Source organism: Mobula birostris, chromosome 16 (assembly GCF_030028105.1).
Source record: "Mobula birostris isolate sMobBir1 chromosome 16, sMobBir1.hap1, whole genome shotgun sequence".
NCBI lineage: Eukaryota > Metazoa > Chordata > Chondrichthyes > Myliobatiformes > Myliobatidae > Mobula > Mobula birostris.
Window position 1 is genome coordinate 70,213,587 of NC_092385.1, and position 20,297 is coordinate 70,233,883.

The 20,297-nt window shown below is 41.8% G+C and overlaps 1 protein-coding gene across 3 annotated transcripts in view; it reads right to left on the reverse strand.

Annotated features, from left to right (window-relative positions):
• mst1rb (macrophage stimulating 1 receptor b) overlaps positions 1–20,297 on the reverse strand; it is a 268,407-nt gene that overhangs the window by 98,703 nt on the left and 149,407 nt on the right. For all 3 annotated transcript variants that reach the window (XM_072280811.1, XM_072280812.1, XM_072280813.1), the window contains exon 5: positions 12,949–13,119. In XM_072280811.1, the coding sequence (XP_072136912.1) occupies positions 12,949–13,119 (171 nt within the window). The remainder of the gene's footprint in view (positions 1–12,948; positions 13,120–20,297) is intronic.

Consider the following 20,297-nt stretch of genomic DNA (forward strand, 5'->3'; position numbering starts at 1 on the left):
AGGCCTATTGAAAATCCAAGTCTGCCCTGCTTGTTATTTCTTCTTCAAAGAATTCTAAAAAATTTGTCAGGCAAGATTTTCCCTTAAAGCAGCGGTCCCCAAGCACCGGGCCGCAAGGCATGCGCTACCGGGCCGCGAGGAAACGATATGATTTGGCGATAGGAGTCAGCTGCACCTTTCCTCATTCCCTGTCACGCCCACTGTTGAGCTTGAACGCACGCGAGGTCATTACCTGCGCGTCATCCGTGTCAGCGCGGGAAGGAGATCAACTCCTCGAGCTTGCAAATGACGGCGGGCTGAAAAGTATGTTTGACATAACATCTCTGCCGGCATTCCGGATCAAAGTCAAGGCTAAATATCCTGAGATAGCCAGGAAAGCACTGAAAACATTGCTTCCATTTCCAACATATCTCTGCAATGAATGCAACGAAAACTAAATTGCGGAATAGACTGGACATAAGGAACCTCCTTCGAGTATAGCTGTCTCCCATCACCCCTCGATAGGATCGTCTTGTTGCAGGAAAACAAGCCCAGGGCTCCCACTGATTCAACGATATTGGTGTGTTGCAATGATTTTATATGTTCATACGAGGAAAATATGCACTGTGTGTTTGATATCCAAACGTAACTTAAAATGTTATGATGCTATTATAAGTGACTTATATAACCATGTAACAATTACGGCATGGAAACAGGCGATCTCGCCCCTTCTAGTCCGTGCCGAACGCTATGCTCACCTAGTCCCACTGACCTGCACTCAGCCCATAACCCTCCATTCCTTTCCTGCCCATATACCCATCCAATTTTTCTTTAAATGATAATATAGAACCTGCCTCTACCACTTCAAGCTCCCCTGTCCTCCCCTGATAATTGTCTTATCCCTAAATTCATGCGAGGAAAATATGCGCTGTGTGTTTAATATTAAATTCGTTAGATAAACCCTTTTAGAAACAAAATTGAGTGTATTAGCCACTTATCACCTATATTCCGGTCGTGATTTACACACACCCCCGCCGCCGCCGCCAACAGAATCGGCAAAAACAATTTTTAAGAAATCGACACGTAAACGCATGCGCAAGTTACGCAAGTGCACTGGTGCCCGCGCAAGGCTTCATGGTTATCATAGTCTTTCTCGGGGTAAACCCAACGTATTTGACTGCTACTCTTGTACGTTGGCAACCCTACACCACCCCACCCCCACTCCCCGGTCGGCCGGTCCGCAAGAAAATTGTCAATATGAAACCGGTCCGCAGTACGAAAAAGGTTGGGGACCCCTGCCTTAAAGAGACCATGTTGACTTTGGCCTATTTCATCACATCTCCATGTACCCTTAAAACTGAAGGTGCTGTATTCAAATACACGTAGAATTCAGAATAAGGTGGACGAACTCATGGCACAATTACAAATTGGTTGGTAAGACGTTGTGGGCATCACTGAGTCGTGGCTGAAATAAGCCCATAATTGGGAGCTTCATATCAAAGGATATAATTTATATCAAAAGGACAGGCAGGAAGGCATAGGTGGTGGTGTAGCTCAGTGGTAAGAGATGGAATTACATCTTCAGAAAAAGGTGACATAGTGTCAGAGAATGTCAAATGTTTGTGGGTGGAGTTAAGAATCTGCAAGAGTAATAAAAACATATGAGAGTCTTATATAGGCATCCAAATAGTAGGGTTGAGATTGCAAAGGGAGCTGGAAAAGGCATGTAATAGGGAATAAGGGTAATATCACAATTGTAATGGGGGTCTTCAATATGCAAGGGGATTGGTTAAAATCAGGTTGGTGTCATGTTGCAAGAGAGGGAATTTGTTGAATGTCTGAGATGGCTATCTTAGATTGGGTGTTGTGTAAGAACCCAGATCTTATTAGGGAGCTTAATGTAAAGGAACCCTGAGGAAGCAGTGACCATAATATGATTCAATTCATACTGCAATTTGAGAGGGAGAAGCATAAGTCACACATTATCAATATCACGACAGCATAAAGAGAACTACAGAGGCATGAGAGAGGCATCACGCTTCTCAATTTTGTCCCTCTTTTACATTGCAACTCATCCCATTGGCTGCAGTTTTGCACTATCATTAGCCAGTCCTTGCTAGCAGTCGCACTACATACTGCCTCTGCTTGTAAACCAACTACCTCATCCTCTAGCTCTACACTCCATTTTCCATCCCCTTGCAAATTCGTTTAAACCCTCCCGAACAGCTCTAGCAAACCTGCCCACAACAATATTGGTCCCTTCAGGTTCAGATGTAACCCATCCTCTTTGTACAGGTTTTACCTTTCCCAGAAGAGGTCCCAATGATCCAGAAATGTGAACTGCAGTTCCCTGTACCAGTTCATCAGCTACACATTTATCTGCCAAAACCTCCTATTCTTACTTTCACTGGCAATCACCCAGTTATTATCTTCTCCTGACAGTCACCCAGTTACCTGCCTCCTGCAACTTAGAGGTGACTAACACCACCACCAACGCCCCCCCCCACCCCCCAAGGCTCCATATCACTTCCTCAGTCTTCCATATGAGCCAAAGGTAATCCAGTTCATTATCACATTCTCTGAGGAGCTGCAGCTTAGTGAACCTGGTGCAGATGTGCTTGGGGAGGCTGGAATTCTCCCAGAATTCCCACATCTCAACAGAGACCTTGGAGTCTCTTTTTTACTGCACTCACTGTGCCCTAACAGAGGAATGAAGAATAAAAAAGAAGATACTTACTAGATACTTACCTCACCCACGCCTGATTTCACACAAGCCTAATAAGCTGAAGCCACTCCAACACTGGCCCACTCACACAATGACCACTCCTCTTGCTCCTGCCTTATTTTTATCTCCCTTTCTAATGAATTTCATTCACTGATTAAAGTTAAAAAGTAAACAGTATAATTCCTCTGGCACTTCATATGTGATGAGACCTGGGTGGCGGCAGAGAGCTCAGTAATCTTACTGCCTGCAGGGTAGAAGCTGTTGCTCATCCTAGTAGTTCTTGTTCTAACACTATGGTACCTGCTGTCTGATGGTAGAAGGCTAAAGAGAATGTTGGACAGATGACAATAGCACTGACAATAGCAAGGGTCCTGCATATGCAGTGCTACTGATAAATATCTCTGATGAGTAGAAGAGAGACCCCATACTCATTCTCAATCTCCTTACTCACCAAAGTCCACTGTGAGGGCACTGTGCCATTGCAGAAACACATTCAGCATGAGCTGACTTTTCTGAACCAGTTCTCCCAACTATCTGACAGGTTACTGTCTACACATTAAATAATTTACATACCACCACAAATGAAAATGACAAATTAAAAAAATCTGAAAGATTAATTAAATTAATGAATATTTAAAATGAAATTGATGCCTTACTCACCAAGGTCCAACCACTCGAAAGATATGGCATTCAGTAGGCAATGCACACTGTTCCACAGCATAACGTACAGATTTTGGTAAAGTTAATTATAGAAATTACTTCTTGTAGCCAAGTGTCAGATTCATGTAGTTGGGAAAAATAGAGGTGAAATGGTAAGAACTTGTTGACACTCGGCATGTTATAATTTGGAATATTCTGCCTAGAAATAAATTAAATGAAAAATTTTCAAAGGGAGATGGAGATGGATCTTTAGGCCCAAAAGTTGGAGGGGACAGGGTCTGCCAAATTTATTGGTCCTATATTCCAGAGGGCCTGTTGAAAGACGTAAGGACATAAGTTCAAATTCCATTACATCCGCTGAGCGAGAATTTAGAATATAAAATTTATACTAGTAATAGTGGTTCCAAGGTTGTCAAGCCGAGGAGTGGTGGTGGGGACAAGCTCCCACTACCTAAAAGTTCTCCTCACGGCATGCACCTCAAATAGCCGCTGACAACGAAGTCCAACTCCTGGCCTTCTCATGTGGCTTAGCCTCTAAGTCCAGCAGAACTGTTTTTACTGACAGGAGATGGGGCGACGTCAGGTCCTGGTGCCTTAAAACCAATGCTTCGGGTAGATGGAGCTCGTCAGCCTGGGAAGGCAGTCCATGTAAGCGAGGGAAAACTCTGATTTTAAACCTCGCTGCCTTGTGGCCATGCCCACTTATGGGAAAGGCTTCGGGAGTAAATCCTGAGGACAAATCCAGAGCTGGAGTCCCTAGGCAGTCTGACGTTGCCTTCAACCTTGTTCTGGCAACTCCTGCAACAACACTGTTGCCAAGCTGTATTGGCCCTTGCCCTTACCTTGGACAACATCAGTGTCGTGGAGAGGGGAGACATGCTGCATGGGCAACTGTCGGTCTTCCATACAACCTTGCCCAGGCCTACGCCCTGGAGATGAAGCAAGACTTTCCAGGTGCAGATCCATGGTCTCACGAGACTAATGGATGCCGCCACCACCAGTAGTAGTGTTTGTGTGGCTCACTAACGTTGTGTGGGGAATGAGAATGCTGACTTTACTAGGTTGAACTTCATGTTTCTGCAGACCCACACAATTATGAGCAACTCACACAAAATGCTGGGGGAATTCAGCATGTTAGGCACTGTCTGTGGAAATAAATAAAGTCAATGTTTTGGACTGAGACCCTTCTTCAGGACCAATGTAGTTGACTTTGGTAAAAAGGTATCTTTTATTTCTACCCTAACCTAATCAGTGATGCCTGCAAACCACAAGTATGTTGCGAAGTCTTTCAAAGGCTGGAATTGGTGCTGTGGACCAAATGATTTGCCTTCCATGTGCCTTTGCTGGACCAGAGTAAACAGCTCTTGTGAAATGGTTAAGAATTGCAACTTTATTGCCAATAATCTATAACTTTTGCAGTTGGCTCCACAGGAGTTCAACCTTTCTCACATGTTAGCTCCCTATACCGAAAACTTGCAATATTACCGCATCAATTTTGTGATACAATATGCTTGTTTCATACTTTTTGACAATATCTTTTTCCAAGGGTTGAAATGTTTAATACCAGAGGATGTGCATTTAAGGTGAGATAGGACTCATTTCAAAGGAGATGTAAGAGGTAAATTTGTTTACACGGAGGGGTGATGGTAAAGGCAAAAACATTAGAGACTTTTAAGAGACGTCTCATAGGCACATGAATGCCAAAGGACATTATCAGAATACACTTATCATCAAAGTATGTATACTGTTTACAACTTTGAGATTCATCTTCTTGCAGGCAGCCACAAAACACAGAAACACAATAGAACCCATTAAAAAACTCACACAATAAAGACTAGCAAACACTCAATATACAAAAATAGAACAAATTGAGCAAACAACAAAAAAGTAAACAAACAACACACAAAACATTAACCACAGAATCCCTGAAAGTGAGTCCACAGCCACGGAGCCAGTTCACCACTGACGCAAGTGAAACGATGGCTGCAGGCCATAGCCATGGAGCTAGTTCAGGGGCTGAATGTGAGGAAAATGGAAGAATATGGATATTGTGTAGCAGAAGAGATTAATTTAGTTAGCAATTTGACCATTAATTGAATTGGTCTGGCACAACATTGTGGGACAAAGGGCCAGTTCCTTGGCTGTGTTGTATTGGTCAATGTTCTATGTCCTAATTTCCGTATAAGCTTCCAATGAATTTCTGGCATTGTCTCACATTTGGTTTAATTATTCAACTCTCTTTCTATACCTGTCTGAGGTATACCAAAGCAAGCAGACTTTGTATAGAAGTAAGGCTTTAGGCTATTACAAAATGTTCAAAGTCCAAATTTCAGCAATCTAAATACAGATAATTACGAAGTTCAAAACGGTAGGACACTTTCAGACATGGTGTGCATTTTCTGTTTTATGTCAGGGCAAGATTTTTGAACAATTATTCAATCACATATTGTATGATTGCCATACAAAGTTTTGAATCCTTTTTATCGGTGGGATTTATGAAAATCCAAATCAACCTCCTTACCTGAGTAGTCACTGCATTTTACTATGCAAATTACTGCAAATAATCTGTACATTTACACAGGTACAGAGATTGAACCACCCGCCCTTCAGCAAACTAACAACTTTTCTTAATATTCTTGATGGTACCTCCTTATCGTCAGTTGTTCACCACACTAGTTCCTTATGTATTTAATACAAATCAAAATTCAGAAAATTGACACTTCAAAGTAAATTTATTATCAAAGTGCACAGAATCAATAAAAAGACAACAGATGTCATCTGTTACCCTACATAGATTCCCCCAGAATTCACCAGAAAATACAACAAAGACAAACAACCACTGCACAACAGATAAAAACTGCAAATACAAAAGAAAATTAAAAAATAAGCTACAGCCCCTTACATCCATTATGAATAAACCAAAAGCAATTTCCTTACACTGACATCAGACATCGTCTCTTAAAGTGAACACAACTCAATGTAAATTATGTGGAACAGTTTCTATTATGGATAATATGTGTCATCTGTTACCCTACGTAGATTCCTCCCAGAATTCACCAGAACTGACATTGTAACTCTGTCTGGAGCTCGGGTGAGCTGCCCAGCTCAGGTCCCACAGGCCTTGGTTGGACTAACAGCAGGCGCCCCTGGCTTGTCCAGGGGTGTACTGACACGCAGCAGGTCATGTTGTGGTGCAGCAGTATCATAGTGGAACTACCAGGTCTTGGTGGGCCAGCTTAAGGCAACTACAGAAATACATTCAGGCTTACACGTCCTATCTACAATAAAAGTCTTTTCACCCCACTCCAAATTGCAGAACGGGCCATCATAAGGAGACTTAAGGGGGTGTTGATCTGCATCATGGTGGACAAACACAAACTAGGTAGAATGTAGGTCACTGGAACCCAGAAGTGCTGCATAACATGATGGGAGGTAGGAATTGATGAAAAAGAACTGAGTTTACTGAGGAGGGCAGAACACTGCTGAGATGCCGACCAGGAAGTCATGGCATCAGGAATAAAATCTCTGGCACCCATTGAGGCTGCCCATACACCAACTCAGCGGCAGAGGACTGCAGGTCATCTTTGGAGCCATTCTGAGCCCAAGTAAGACCCAAGGGAGACAATTGTGCCAAATCTCGTCCATCAGGAAGGCCCTCAGATCCGCTTGCACAGGCTACTGGACTGCATGCGATACATTGTGGTGTGATGTACTTCAATGACGAGGTTCTGGGCCATTGTGGTCCAGAGGTCTGATGTGAATTGGGGACCGTGGTCAGAAGAAATATCAGAGGAAGTATTGAACTGAGAGAACTAGGCACTGGCAAACACCTGAGCCGCTTCTGCGGCCATTGTCAACACTAAAGGGACGACTCTGGCCACCAGGTGGTATGATCCATCATGGTAAGGAGATGTGTGAGACCATGGGGGGGCGGGGATGGTGGGAGAGGACCAGTCAGGTCCATACTGGCATAGACAAACCATTGCTCACAGATTTCAAAAGGTGCTGATGGGGCCCGAACGTGACGGTTAATTTCGCCTGGTGACACACAACACAGGCTGCACCCCAATCTTGCACGTCCACTAAGACCACACCACACAAACTCTAAAGCAACCAGTTTCTGCGAAGCATTCCCACCCAAGTGTGAGAGGCTGTGAATGGAGTTAAAAAACAGTATGTCTCCAGTTTGCAGGCCCTATGAGGCAAGGGCATTCAGTTGACACATCACATAGAAGAAAAACTGCATCCCTGAAACTGACGTCAGCCAACTACAGGCCCATGACTGCTGTTCTGTAAGCTTGGACCTCTGGGTCGGTAGATTGGTCGGCTACCACGTTCCATAGTTAACCACAATGTGCATGGCATTGATGGTGGGCTGTGAGAGGCAGTCGGCCACAGCGTTATTTTTCTCTTCGATATGCTCTATGTCAGTCATGAATTCGAAATGTAGGCCAAGTGGTGTGGCTGCCATGCAGACCAAAGGTCTGATCCTTTGGCCACCACATGCACAAGGGGTTTGTGGTCAATGAATGCTGTGAAATGCTAAGGGTTGAAAATAAAAACAAAAATGACAGATAGCCAGATAGAGACCAAGAAGCTTGTGGTCAAAAGTGCTGCATTTCTCTGAGAGGGGAGAGTTGAGCTGCTGGCTGAAAAGCAACTGGCTACTACACACCTCCAGCTAACTCTTCATGCACAGCACCCACAGCAGTTTCTGAGGCTGTGCGTTTGGGAGCGTGTGTGCCAATAGGGTCGAGTTCAAAAGAACTTGCTTGGTCAAATGCTCTGATCATGTCCACTGACCACTCAAGCATGCGATTAAGAGCACTGCCTTTAAGGGCACTATACAGGGGAGCATAATTTCAGCAGCTCTTGGAATGAAACAGTGATAGAAATTCACCATACCTAAAAACTCCTGCAGGGCTTTGGTAGTGTAGGGCAGTGGAAAGTGTATAATTGCAGTGCCTTTTGGTGGCAGAGATATCACACCTTTCGCAGTGATGAGGTGGCAAAAAATGTCAATAGTATGCAACTCAAACAGGCACTTAGCGATGTTAATAATCAGTCCATGTTGACTTAAGCGCTTGAAGAGTGCAGAAAGATAATAGGTATTCAGTTTAGGATGCGTTGCCGAGAAATATGTCATCCAGGTAAACAAAAAGAAAATCTAGGTCTATTAACACAGAGTCCCTTTGTCGCTGGAAAGTCTGTTGTGCATTTTTCAGCCCAATAGCATGTGCAGACACTCAAACAGAGTTATAACAGCAGTTTTGGGAATGTCCTTAGCACACAGTAGCTAGCCCCTGACTAAGTCCATTTTAGAAAAAAATTACTTTCTGGCTAAGTGCACCAAAATGTCTTGAGTATGTGGGACCAGGTAATGATCGAGGGTTGGTGGCCTCGTTAAGGCGGTTGTAATCACCACATGAAGAGCAACCACCATCAGGCTTAGGGACCATATGGAGGGGTGAAACATAAGGGCTATTCGACCTGTGTACAATACCAAGCATTTCCATGTTAGCAAACTCAGCCTTGGTGCTGTCCAGCTTTTCTAAATCCAGCCTATGCACACAGGCGTGGACTGGCAAACCTGTTATGCAAATACAGTGCTTGACCCCACACTTTGTGACTCTAGTGGAAAATGTGGGCTTGGTGGGGTTTAGGAATCTGCCCAGCAGGGGAGTGAATTCATACCTGGTGATACATGTGCTGGACAGCGTCATCATGAGGATCTTACTGGGGTACAGATTAATAACCCAAAGTCCTTTCACCCATAAGCCAGCAGGTCTTAAGATCTACTCACAGTTCTTCGCACACAGGAAATCTACGCCGAGCAGAAGTTTAGCAAATTTAGCCAAGACAAAGTCCCATGGGTAGTGTCATCCACTGAAGCAGTGTCACGCATTATGTCCCATGTCTAGATCCTGTTACCATTGGCAGCCTTCTGCAAAGGCCTGTCACTCCCTGCCTTATTATCAATGGGTGATGCTGGCAGCACGCTGACTTAAGCACCCGTGTCACACAGAAAGTGATGCTCTGAAAGTATAGACAAGGTGGCCTGAATGAGCTGTTACTGTGCTGTAATTTTCTATGACTCTGTGACTCTAATGAACAATAGATGACCTTGGCAGCTGGAACCCATGGTGTTTATAGACCTCCAATGTTCCAATGCATTGGCACTGTCGAAGCTGCTTGGCAATCGGCATTTCTTGGTGTTCGTGCCAAAGCGTACGTGGTAAAAACAAATAGCGTAGGTTTCCTCTATGTGCTCCAGTTTCTTCCCACATTCCAAAGATGAACATATATGGTTGGGGTTTATCAGTTGTGAGCATGCTATATTGGTGCTGGAAGCAGGGCGATACTTGTGGGCTGACACCAGCGCATCCTCACTGATTTGATTTGACACAAATGATGCAGTTTGATGTACATGTTGCAATTAAAGCTAATTTTTATCTTTATCTTTTTATCTCTAAAAATGGTGGAACAGGCTCAAAGGGCACCTCCTTTTCCGCTCCTCATTTATCTACATCACTTCCTCATCTTACTGCAATTGAAGATGAGAACGGTGGTGAAATTGCACCTGGAATATTGTGTGCATTCCTGTTGCCTCGTGTTCGGAAGGATGTCATTAAGCTGGAATGGGTCCAGGACAGATTCATGAGAATGTTAGCAGGACTAGAAAGCTTAAGTTAAAAAGCAGAGACTGGATAAGATAGGTTCTTTTTCCCCAGGAGTGAAGGACACCGAGGAGTGACCTTATAGATTAGATGAATGGTAACAATCTTTCCCTCATGATAACGGAGTCTGAAAACAGAGGGCACAGTTTTAAGGTGTATGGGAAAGATTTAAAGGGGACTATTTAGAGGGGCAACTTTTTCCTCACAGCTTGTGGAGGGTATATGGAGTAAGTTACCAGAAGAATTAGCAAAAGGGAGTATAACTACATCACTTAAGACACTTAGACACGTAAAAGGATAGGAAAGGTGACGTGTGGTATGGTGCATCTGCAGGTAAATGGGTCTAGCTCAAGCAGGCAAATGTGCTGGTATGGATGATTTGGGGTGAAGCACTTGTTCCTGCACTGTAAAACTCAATAACTCAATTAGCAGAAACCAGTTATGAAATAAAAAGTACAACAGAGAGAGAAGTTTGATGTGATAAATTTCATATCTGTCTTAAAGTGTCTTGAAACCATTAAAGTACTTGCACAGTGACTGTATAACATCAGCTGCAGTCAGTCTCACAAAGAGCAGTGGAATAAAAAATGACTTGGCCGACAACTAAATATCACTATTCCCCAAGACAATGGGTCAACCATCTTGCTAAACTTTGAATCTTTTCAACAACTGGATGTTTTATATCCACCCAAAATGGGCACAGATGTTCATGACAATGATCCAAGGAATGAAAGGGTTAATGTATGAGGAACTGCTTGAAGAACACAATGGGTCAAGCAGCATTTGTGGAGGGAAAAGAAAGGCCAATATTTTGGACCAAGACCTTATATCAGTTTATATTTTGCTCTACAGCTCAGATGCTTCAGTCAGAACCAGATGTTATGTCTAGTCTGTAGAAAAGGACCTCAGGCATTCCAGCATGAACTCTGACTAAGTGTTCAGCTCTCTCCTATGGAGTGCCAAGGTAGATCTTGAGTTTGCAGATGTAGTGTGACAGTATCTTAAATATTGATGCATTAAGAGTATAGCAAGGAAATAGGGACCTTAGTGACATGCTACCATGACAACAAACTTTCCGTCAATGTCAACAAAATAAAAGCGCTGGTCATTGACTTCAGGGAGTTGGGATGGGGGGCAGTGCACATGCTCCTGTTAACGTCAATAGTGCTGAGGCCCAGAGGATTGAGCACTTCAGGTTCATAGGAATGGACATGACCAAGAACCTGTCTTGGTCCAACCACATAGGACCCACGGCCAAGAAAACTCCTCTATTTCCTCATGAACTCAAAGAAGTTTGACATGTGCCAATCAACACAACTATTCTTATCAATGCACCATAAAAAGCATTCTGGCTGGATGCATAAGGGTTTGGTATCACAAATGTTCTGCGTGTGACCATAAGAAATTACAGACTTGTGGAAACAGCTCAGAAACAAGCCTCCCCTCTATAGACTTCACCTATCCTTCTCACTGCTTCAGTAAAGCAGACAGCATAATCAGAGACCCTAACCACTTTCTCTCCCTTCAGGCAGAAGATAGAGCACATACCTCCAGGCTCAAGGATGGCTTCTATCCCACTGTTATCAGACCCTTGAACAGAATGTTTGAACAATAAGATGGACTCTTGCCCTTATGATCTTGCACCATATTGTTTACCTGCACTGCACTTTCTTTGTAACTGGAACACTTTATTCTGCATTGCTATTGTTTTATCTTGTTCTACCTCAATGCATTGTGTAATGTTCTGATCAGTATGAACAGTATGCATGACAAACTTTTCACTGCATTTTGGTACAAGTAACATTTATAAACCAAAACCAATGGAACTTGAACTCATGATGTTGACTCAGAGGAGTGAACACCATTAATACTGACAGGTTCAACCATAATCTTCAGAGATCCAGTATAGCAGTTAGTGCAACGTTATTACAGCTCGGGGGATTGGAGTTCGGAGTTCAATGACACTCAAAGCTGCTACACAGGTTGACTCTGGAGTTAAGAAAGCATATGGTGCATTGGTCTTCATCAATTGTGGGATTGAGTTTCGGAGCTGAGAGGTAATGTTACAGCTATATGAGACCCTGGTCAGACTCTTCTTGGAGTACTGTGCTCAGTTCTGGTCGTCTCATCACAGGAAGGATGTGGAAACCATAGAGAGGGTGCAGAGGAGATTTACAAGGATGTTGCCTGGATTGGCAGCATGCCTTATGAGAATAGGTTGAGTGAACTTGGCCTTTTATCCTTGGAGCGACGGAGGATGAGAGGTGACCTGATAAAGGTGTATAAGATGATGAGAAGCATTAATCGTCAAAGGCTTTTTCCCAGGGCTGAAATTGCCAGTACGAGAGGGCACGGTTTTAAGGTGCTTGGAAGCAGGTACAGGGGAGATGTCAGGGATAAGTTTTTTTTACGCACAGAGTGGTGATTTCGTGGATTAGGCTGCCAGCGACAGTGGTGGAGGCGGATACAATAGGGTCTTTTAAGAGCTTCCTGGATAGGTACATGGAGCTTAGAAAAATAGAGGGCTATGGGTAACCCTAGTTAACTTCTAAGGTAAGGGCAAGTTTGGCAGAACTTTGTGGGCCGAAGGGCCTGTATTGTGCTGTAGGTTTTCTATGTTTCTATGTCATCTGTGGAGACTGTACATCCTACCCATTGAATGTGTGGATTTTCTCCAGGTGCTCTTGTTTCCTCCCACAGTCCAAAGACATACCTGTTAGTAGGTTAATTGGTCATTGTAAGTTGTCCTGCAATTAGGTTAGGGTTAGGTTGGGGATTGCTGGACGGCACAGCTTGAAAGACCAGAAGAGCCTTGTGCTGTACCTCAATAAGTAAATAAACATCATTAGGTAAATGTCCACATTAATGGACAGAAGGTAAAAAAGTTTTAGACATCCAGAAACCTACCTCAACTACTGCAGGTGAACAAGTATCTGGGATCCATGTTTTCAGGCATTCCTCCCGCCAGGTACATTGTCCATCACACCAGCCACACTTCATAAAGGAAGGTGCCATCTGGCATTTGTAGCAGGTGAGAAAGTGATGGCAGCCTGGTCCAGTGATTGGTACTTGGGTCACCTGCAATTAAAAAGGAGAAGGTTTATATTAGTAAGAGAAGGGAAATCCTCAGGTGAGTTGCTATGCCATTCTACATATAATAAGGCTAATCTGACTGATTACAGCTGGATTCCAATCAGCTGCTTAAATCTTAGTAAACATGGACCCTGCTGCTCTCGTCATGCTTAGAAGCCCCTCCCTCCAGCTCATCCTCCTGCTCCACCCCCAGAAGGGAAGTGCCACACAACACGTCAGTATAATTTTTTATTTAGAGATACAACACAGAACAGGCCCTACCAGCCCCCCAAGTCGACCACCCAGCCACCCTGATTTAACCCTAACCTAATCACAGGACAACTTACAATGACCAATTAACCTTCTAACCAGTACGTCTTTGGACTGTGGGAGGAAACTGGCGCATCCGAGGAAAACCCATGCATTCCACATGACGAATGTACAGACACCTTTTAGAGGATACCAGGATTGAACTCTGAAACTCCAGGATTTTTAAAGCACCTGAATTGGTTAATAGCTGTTTAATGGAAGTCATTAATCATTTAGAGCTCCTTGTGTTTTTCTTGAGCGACTCAATCTCTGTAATGCGGTCTTCTGGTGCTTTCTGTTTAAGCTTGTTAAATTTATTTTGATAGTCTTGGGGATGCCATGTTACTTGAGTTATTTTTAAAAATTTTTTTATTAATTTTTTTAATAAGTTTCTACAATGCAACAACAAAAACACCAATAAAAAAAATGTTTATACAATGCAAAACAGAATATCAAATGTACAGTTCATAACAGTTAAAGAAAAGCATCCATAAAGTTAGTTACGACCCCACCCTCCCACTACCCAACTCCAAGCCAACCTTATGATATATAGAAAAGTTGATCAGAACTTTTATCACCACAGAGCTGTATTTATTAAAAAAAAGGTATATTGCCTACTACCTGAGCTATAATATGTTTACACATCAAAAAAAAATGCAAGTCTTAATGCAAAAGAAGCTGGAAGTAAGGGATTTAAATGTAAAAGAAAAAAAAGGAGGAATAAACCCTTAATCTAAACAGGAATTATGAAAATATTCAAGAAAAGGTCCCCACACCTTTTGCAACTTTATGTCCAAATTAAGAAGTAAGTAATGAATCTTTTCAAGGTCTAAGCAGGACATAATGTCTCTGAGCCATTGAGCATGAGTGAGTGGGCAACACCTCTCCACCTAAAAAGGACTGCACGTCTGGCCGAAACATAGAAACATAGAAAATAGGTGCAGGAGTAGGCCATTCGGCCCTTCGAGCCTGCACCGCCATTCAGTATGATCATGGGTGATCATCCAACTCAGAACCCTGTACCAGCCTTCTCTCCATACCCCCTGACCCCTTTAGCCACAAGGGCCATATCTAACTCCCTCTTAAATATAACCAATGAGTTGGCCTCAATTGTTTCCTGTGGCAAAGAATTCCACAGATTCACCACTCTCTGTCTCTCTGTGTGAAGAAGTTTTTCCTAATCTCGGTCCTAAAAGGCTTCCCCTTTATCCTCAAACTGTGACCCCTCGTTCTGGACTTCCCCAACATCAGGAACAATCTTCCTGCATCTAGCCTGTCCAATCCCTTTAGGATTTTATACGTTTCAATAAAATCCCCTCTCAATCTTCTAAATTCCAACGAGTATAAGCCTAGTTCATCCAGTCTTTCATCATATGAAAGTCCTGCCATCCCAGGAATCAATCTGGTGAACCTTCTTTGTACTCCCTCTATGGCAAGGATGTCTTTCCTCAGATTAGGGGACCAAAGAGAGGCAAAAGACAATGTACGACGTTTAGTCGGAGTCAGATGCGTGTCAACTTCTCCCGAGGTGCCGAAAAGAGCAATCAGAGTGTTAGGTTCCAAATAGCAATTAAGTATATGGGATAAAGTTAAAACGACATCTCTCCAGAATTTCTCCAAGCTAGGACAAGCCCAGTACATATGAATAAGGGAAGCCTCGCCCCCTTTACACTTGTCACAACAGGGACTAATATCAGGATAGAACTGCGATAATTTAGTTTTAGACATATGAGCCCTGTGTACAACCTTGAACTGTAAAAGACAGTGGCGAGCACATAATTAAGTTGAATTAACTGACTTGAGAATTGAATCCCAAACATCGTCGGACAGAGGAAAATTTAAATCATTCTCCCAGGCAGTTTTAATTTTGTCAAAGGGGGCTCACCTCAAAATCGCTAACATATCTCAAATAGTGGATATTAAGCATTTACCCAATGTCCACAACAATTTTATCGGGTACCTCAGGAAAGTTTGCTATTAAAGGGTTGATAAAATGTCTAATTTGGAGATATCTGAAGAATTGAGTGTTGGGTAGGTTGAACTTTACAGACATTTGTTCAAAAGTTGCAAAACGATTGTCTATGAAAAGATTTTCAAAGCACCTAATGCCCTTCCTGTGCCAGTCTTGAAATGTGAAATCCTGCATGGAAGGCTGAAAAAGATGATTATATAGAATAGAACTAGAGAGAGAGAAACCGTGAAGACCATTATATTTTCTGAACTGAGCCCATATTCTCAGAGTGTGTCTGATGACAGGATTAACAATTGATTTAGGCAGATGGCAAGGAAGTGCGGATCCAAGAAGTGCGGGAATGGAGAGATTCTCATAAGAGTTCAACTCCATTGCCACCCATATTGGGCAGTTGACTGATTATAAAAGTAAGACCAAATGATAAGACAACGTATGTTGGCTGCCCAGTAATATAAACGAAAATTGGGCAAAGCCATACCGCTTACTATTTTAGGTTTTTGAAGGTGAGCTTTATTTAGTCTGGGACATTTGCCTTTCCATAGATAGGACGAAATAATAGAATCTAACGAGTCAAAAAAAGCTTTAGAAATAAAAATTGGTAAAGATTGAAATAAGCATAAAAATTTAGGAAGGATATACATTTTAACATTAATTTGACCTATCAGAGACATACACGGGGTGACCACTGTAATAGACTCTGTTTTGTATGGTTTAAAAGATTAGTGAAATTTTCTCAAAAAAGACGCTTATAATTCCTTGTTACTGTAAAGCCAAGGTAAGTAAATTGATTATTTACTACTTTAAAAGGGAGGTTATGAACTTCTAATATTTGTGCTTCTCTGTTTATTGGAAAGAGTTTGCTCTTATGTAAATTAAGTTTGTATCCGGAAAGCTGGCTAAATTTGTTAAGAAGTGAAAACAATGGGGATAAGGAGGTAGTCGGATTTGATATAAAAAGTAATAGATCATCAGCATAAAGAGAGACTTTATGCTCAACACCCCCCCCCCTCCAAATCCCCGTCAATTCAGCACAGCTACGAAATGCAATCGCCAGTGGCTGTATGGCCAGATCAAAAAGTAAGGGACTTAAATGGCACCCTTGCCGGGTGTCACCTTTAAGGTTGAAAGGTTGGGATTGCTGAGAGTTGGTCAAGACAGAAGCAGTGAGGTGTTAATATAACAATTTAATCCACGTAATAAAACTTTGTCCAAAATCAAATTTTTCTAAAACCGCAAAAAGATAATACCACTCCACACAATTAAATGCTTTCTCTGCATCTAAAGAAATGACATATTCAGGAATCCCAGCTGAAGGTGAGTATAAGATATTAAATAGACACAGTACATTAAAAAAAGGGAGACTATTTTTTATAAAACCAGTTTGGGCTTCAGAAGTAATTAAGGGTAGAATGTTCTCCAATCTGCAGGCCAAAGCTTTAGCCAAAATTTTAACATCAACATTTAGCAAAGAAATCGGCCTAGACGAAGAACACACTGATGGATCCTTGCCTTTTTTCGCTAAAAGAACGATACATGCTTCATTAAATGATGCTGGTAACTTACCTTGTTTAAATGAGTCGGATAAAACTAAAATTAGTTGAGGCAAAAGCAGTGAGGAAAATGATTTATAGAACTCTACAGAGAACCCATCAGGTCCAGGAGATTTACCAGACTGCAATACAGAAATAGCTGAGGATATTTCCTCTAATGATAATGGTTCATTCAGTTTTGCTTTGAGATCAGGAGAAAGTGTAGGAGTATTTAAACTATTTTAAAATGCTTGACAGAAATATTATCATTTAAAGATTTAGAAGTATAGAGTCGAGAATAGAAATTCTTGGATGTGTCATTAATTTCAGAATGATTCAAGGTAATATTCCCATTTCCCATTCGAATTTTTGTAATATGTTGTTTAGCTTTAGGGCGTCTTAGTTGGTTAACTAAAAATTTACCAGATTTATCACCATGAATATAAAACCAGCTCTTACTTTCCAAAAGTTGGCGTTCAATTGGGTGAGTGGAAATAAGGTTAAACTTAGTTTGAAGTTCCACGTGTTTCTTATACAACTCCGGATTTTTGGTCTGGGCATATACACTGTAGTTGATCTGTTGTTTTAATTTGATTGCTCAGATCTAATCGCACTTTATGGGCCTTTCTTTTCAAATTCACAGTATATGAAATTATTTGACCCCTTAGATATGCTTTCATAGCGTCCCAAACAACTTGACTTGAGGTTTCAGATGACGTGTAAGCATTTTTTTTAAAAAGTTATCTGGTCCTCCATAAATTTTACGAAATCATTATCCGACAACAGGGTCAGATTAAAACACCAATGCTTATTCATTTTGGGGAAAGCAGGAAGAATTATAGACAGTGGGTGACTGGGGCATGATTTGAAATCAATACTCTGATAGTCACAAGAGCGAACAGATGGAATCAGCTGATTATCAATTAAAAATAATTAATTCTAGTAAAAGTGTGATGGACATGTGAAAAAAAAGAGTAATCTCTCTCACTTGGATGGAGAAAACACCATACATCAGAGATACCATAATTGCAAAGGAAAGACTGAACTGATAAAGCAGATTTACTTGGTAGCATAGGAATAGAGGAATCGATCCAAAACTGAATTTAACAATTAAAATCATCGCCCCAATATGAGAGAATATGAACTCAGCTCAGGCAATAAGGACAAAAAACGATCAAAAAACACCACATCATCCGAATTGGGAGCGTATAAGTTAGCCAAGACTAATATATAATTTTATATAATTTCCCCGAGACAATAATAAAACAACCATTTGTATCAAGTACTTTGTTATGAAGTTCAAAAGGAACATTTTGATTTATAAGAATTGAGACCCCCCTGGCTTTAGCCTGAAAAGTAGAATGGAAGTGCTACCTCACCCATCTTAACATGAGATGAGAATTATCAGAACTGCAAATGTGTGTTTCTTGCAAAAAAGCAATTGCTGCATTAAGCTGTTTAAGATGTGAAAAGATCTTCCTTCTTTTAACAATCCCTTAACATTCCAGCTTACAAAATTCAATGGACTAACCATTGTCCTTTTAAAAAAAAGATAGAGGACAGTAGGCAAAACCATTATCAGAAATTCGAGTAACAGCTCTGGGGAAAAAGTATAAAACAAGAAAAACAGGACAGAAATACGTCCTGAATAATACAAATATCTAAAGGTTCTATGAATAATATTGGCACTAGAGTTCCCTCCTCCCCCCACACCTCATGGCAAGAAAGCTACCAAAAAGCAGCAGCAAGCTCTTCAAAAAAAAAGCTACCCCATAACCCCAACTTCCTGTCTCTTAACATCGTCATCAGCTCCATCTTTTATCAATTAAAAACCAGAAAACTTTTAGCACTACAAACTAAAGTAATACATAGTGAAAAGAAAAACAATTCCACCATAATTTGTTAAGCTTAACTCAAGGTAATAAACCAAAAAAAAGATATGAACTAGTATTTAAGAAAAAATATAAAAACAAGTAAACAAACTTTACCCAGTGACCTACCCACAAGAAACTATAAAAAAAATTTACTGAATTAAGAAAGAAAGATCAGGGAAAAAAAAACAGGGAAAAAAGTACTTCTCCACCAGTATAAGTAATCAAACTGAATCTGAGGGATTCAAAGTAACAGAGAGGCTATCGATAAATTTCTGAGCTTCTGTAGCCGAGTTAAACCACTTCTTCCCTCCACTAGTAAGAGAGATTCAGAGTCGAGCTGGAAATTGAAAGGAAGGCCTGAATCCGCGATTATATAGTTCTTTCATGACTTCTTTACACTCAGCTCGCAGACTCAGAACTTGGGGAGCATAGTCCTCGACAACACGAATTCGTTGACCCTTGTATTCTAACTTCCCTCTCCAACAGGCTTCTTTAACCAAGAGATCTTTAATCTGGTAGCGATGAAAACGAATAATTACTGGGCGTGGCCTGTGCCCTGGCTCCGGTTTAGGCGCTAAAGTACGATGATCTCTGTCTATCTCGGGCGGGGTGGAAAGTGGGAAAAAAATTCAGTGGGGGACCCACTTTCAATAGACTCTGGCAAGCCGAGAATACATAGATTTTGATGTCTGCTCCGACTTTCTAGGTTGGTAACCTTGGATACTAGCTTGCTATTATGATCTCTCAAGCTGGAACAAACGTTTTCCAACTCTTTAAAACGACGGTCTAAATCATCCGTGGCAGACTCAAGATGTGATAAACGTTGGGCATGATCCTCCACTTTGGATTTAATTTGATCCAATTTCAATTCCAGCGAACTGAAAGAGGACTTAAATTCAGTAATTATCTCCTGTCGATGCTGTTGTAATATCAAGATAATGCTTTCGCCCAAGAAGACGGCCACTGGAACTTCTTTTTTCCCCAATTTGGTAGCCTTTGAAGCCATTGTAAAACAGGTGTATTCGCAGGCAGGAGGGAGAATAAAAAGTTTAACAGTTTGGAGTGAAAAAAGAGGGAGAGAAGGAGTGCAGAGGTAAGAAATAGAACAGAGCAATAGCTTTTAGCGACTAAACCATCGCCATCTTGACCGGAAGTCACTTGTATTATTTAAGCAGATGACCAATTAGTGCTTATCGTAGGGGTCCTAGTTTTGAGAATGTTACATTTTGCAGTGCCGCTCAGATGAGCTTCTGATGTTCTTTTGGAATTACTATAAATAAACTCATCAGCATCTCTATATCAGAGCCTGTCTTCTTTCCGCACTTGGATTCTGATATTGACTGCACACATCGTGACAGTCAGTCAGTGGGTGCCATCCGGAATCCGGGGTTGGCAGCTATGCACCTCCACCTTCTTCGATCTTGCAACAGCACCGAGTACAGCCTCTTCTCCAGTTTGTTCTCACTGGCCGCCTTAGCACCGCCCACCGCCGCCCCCGCC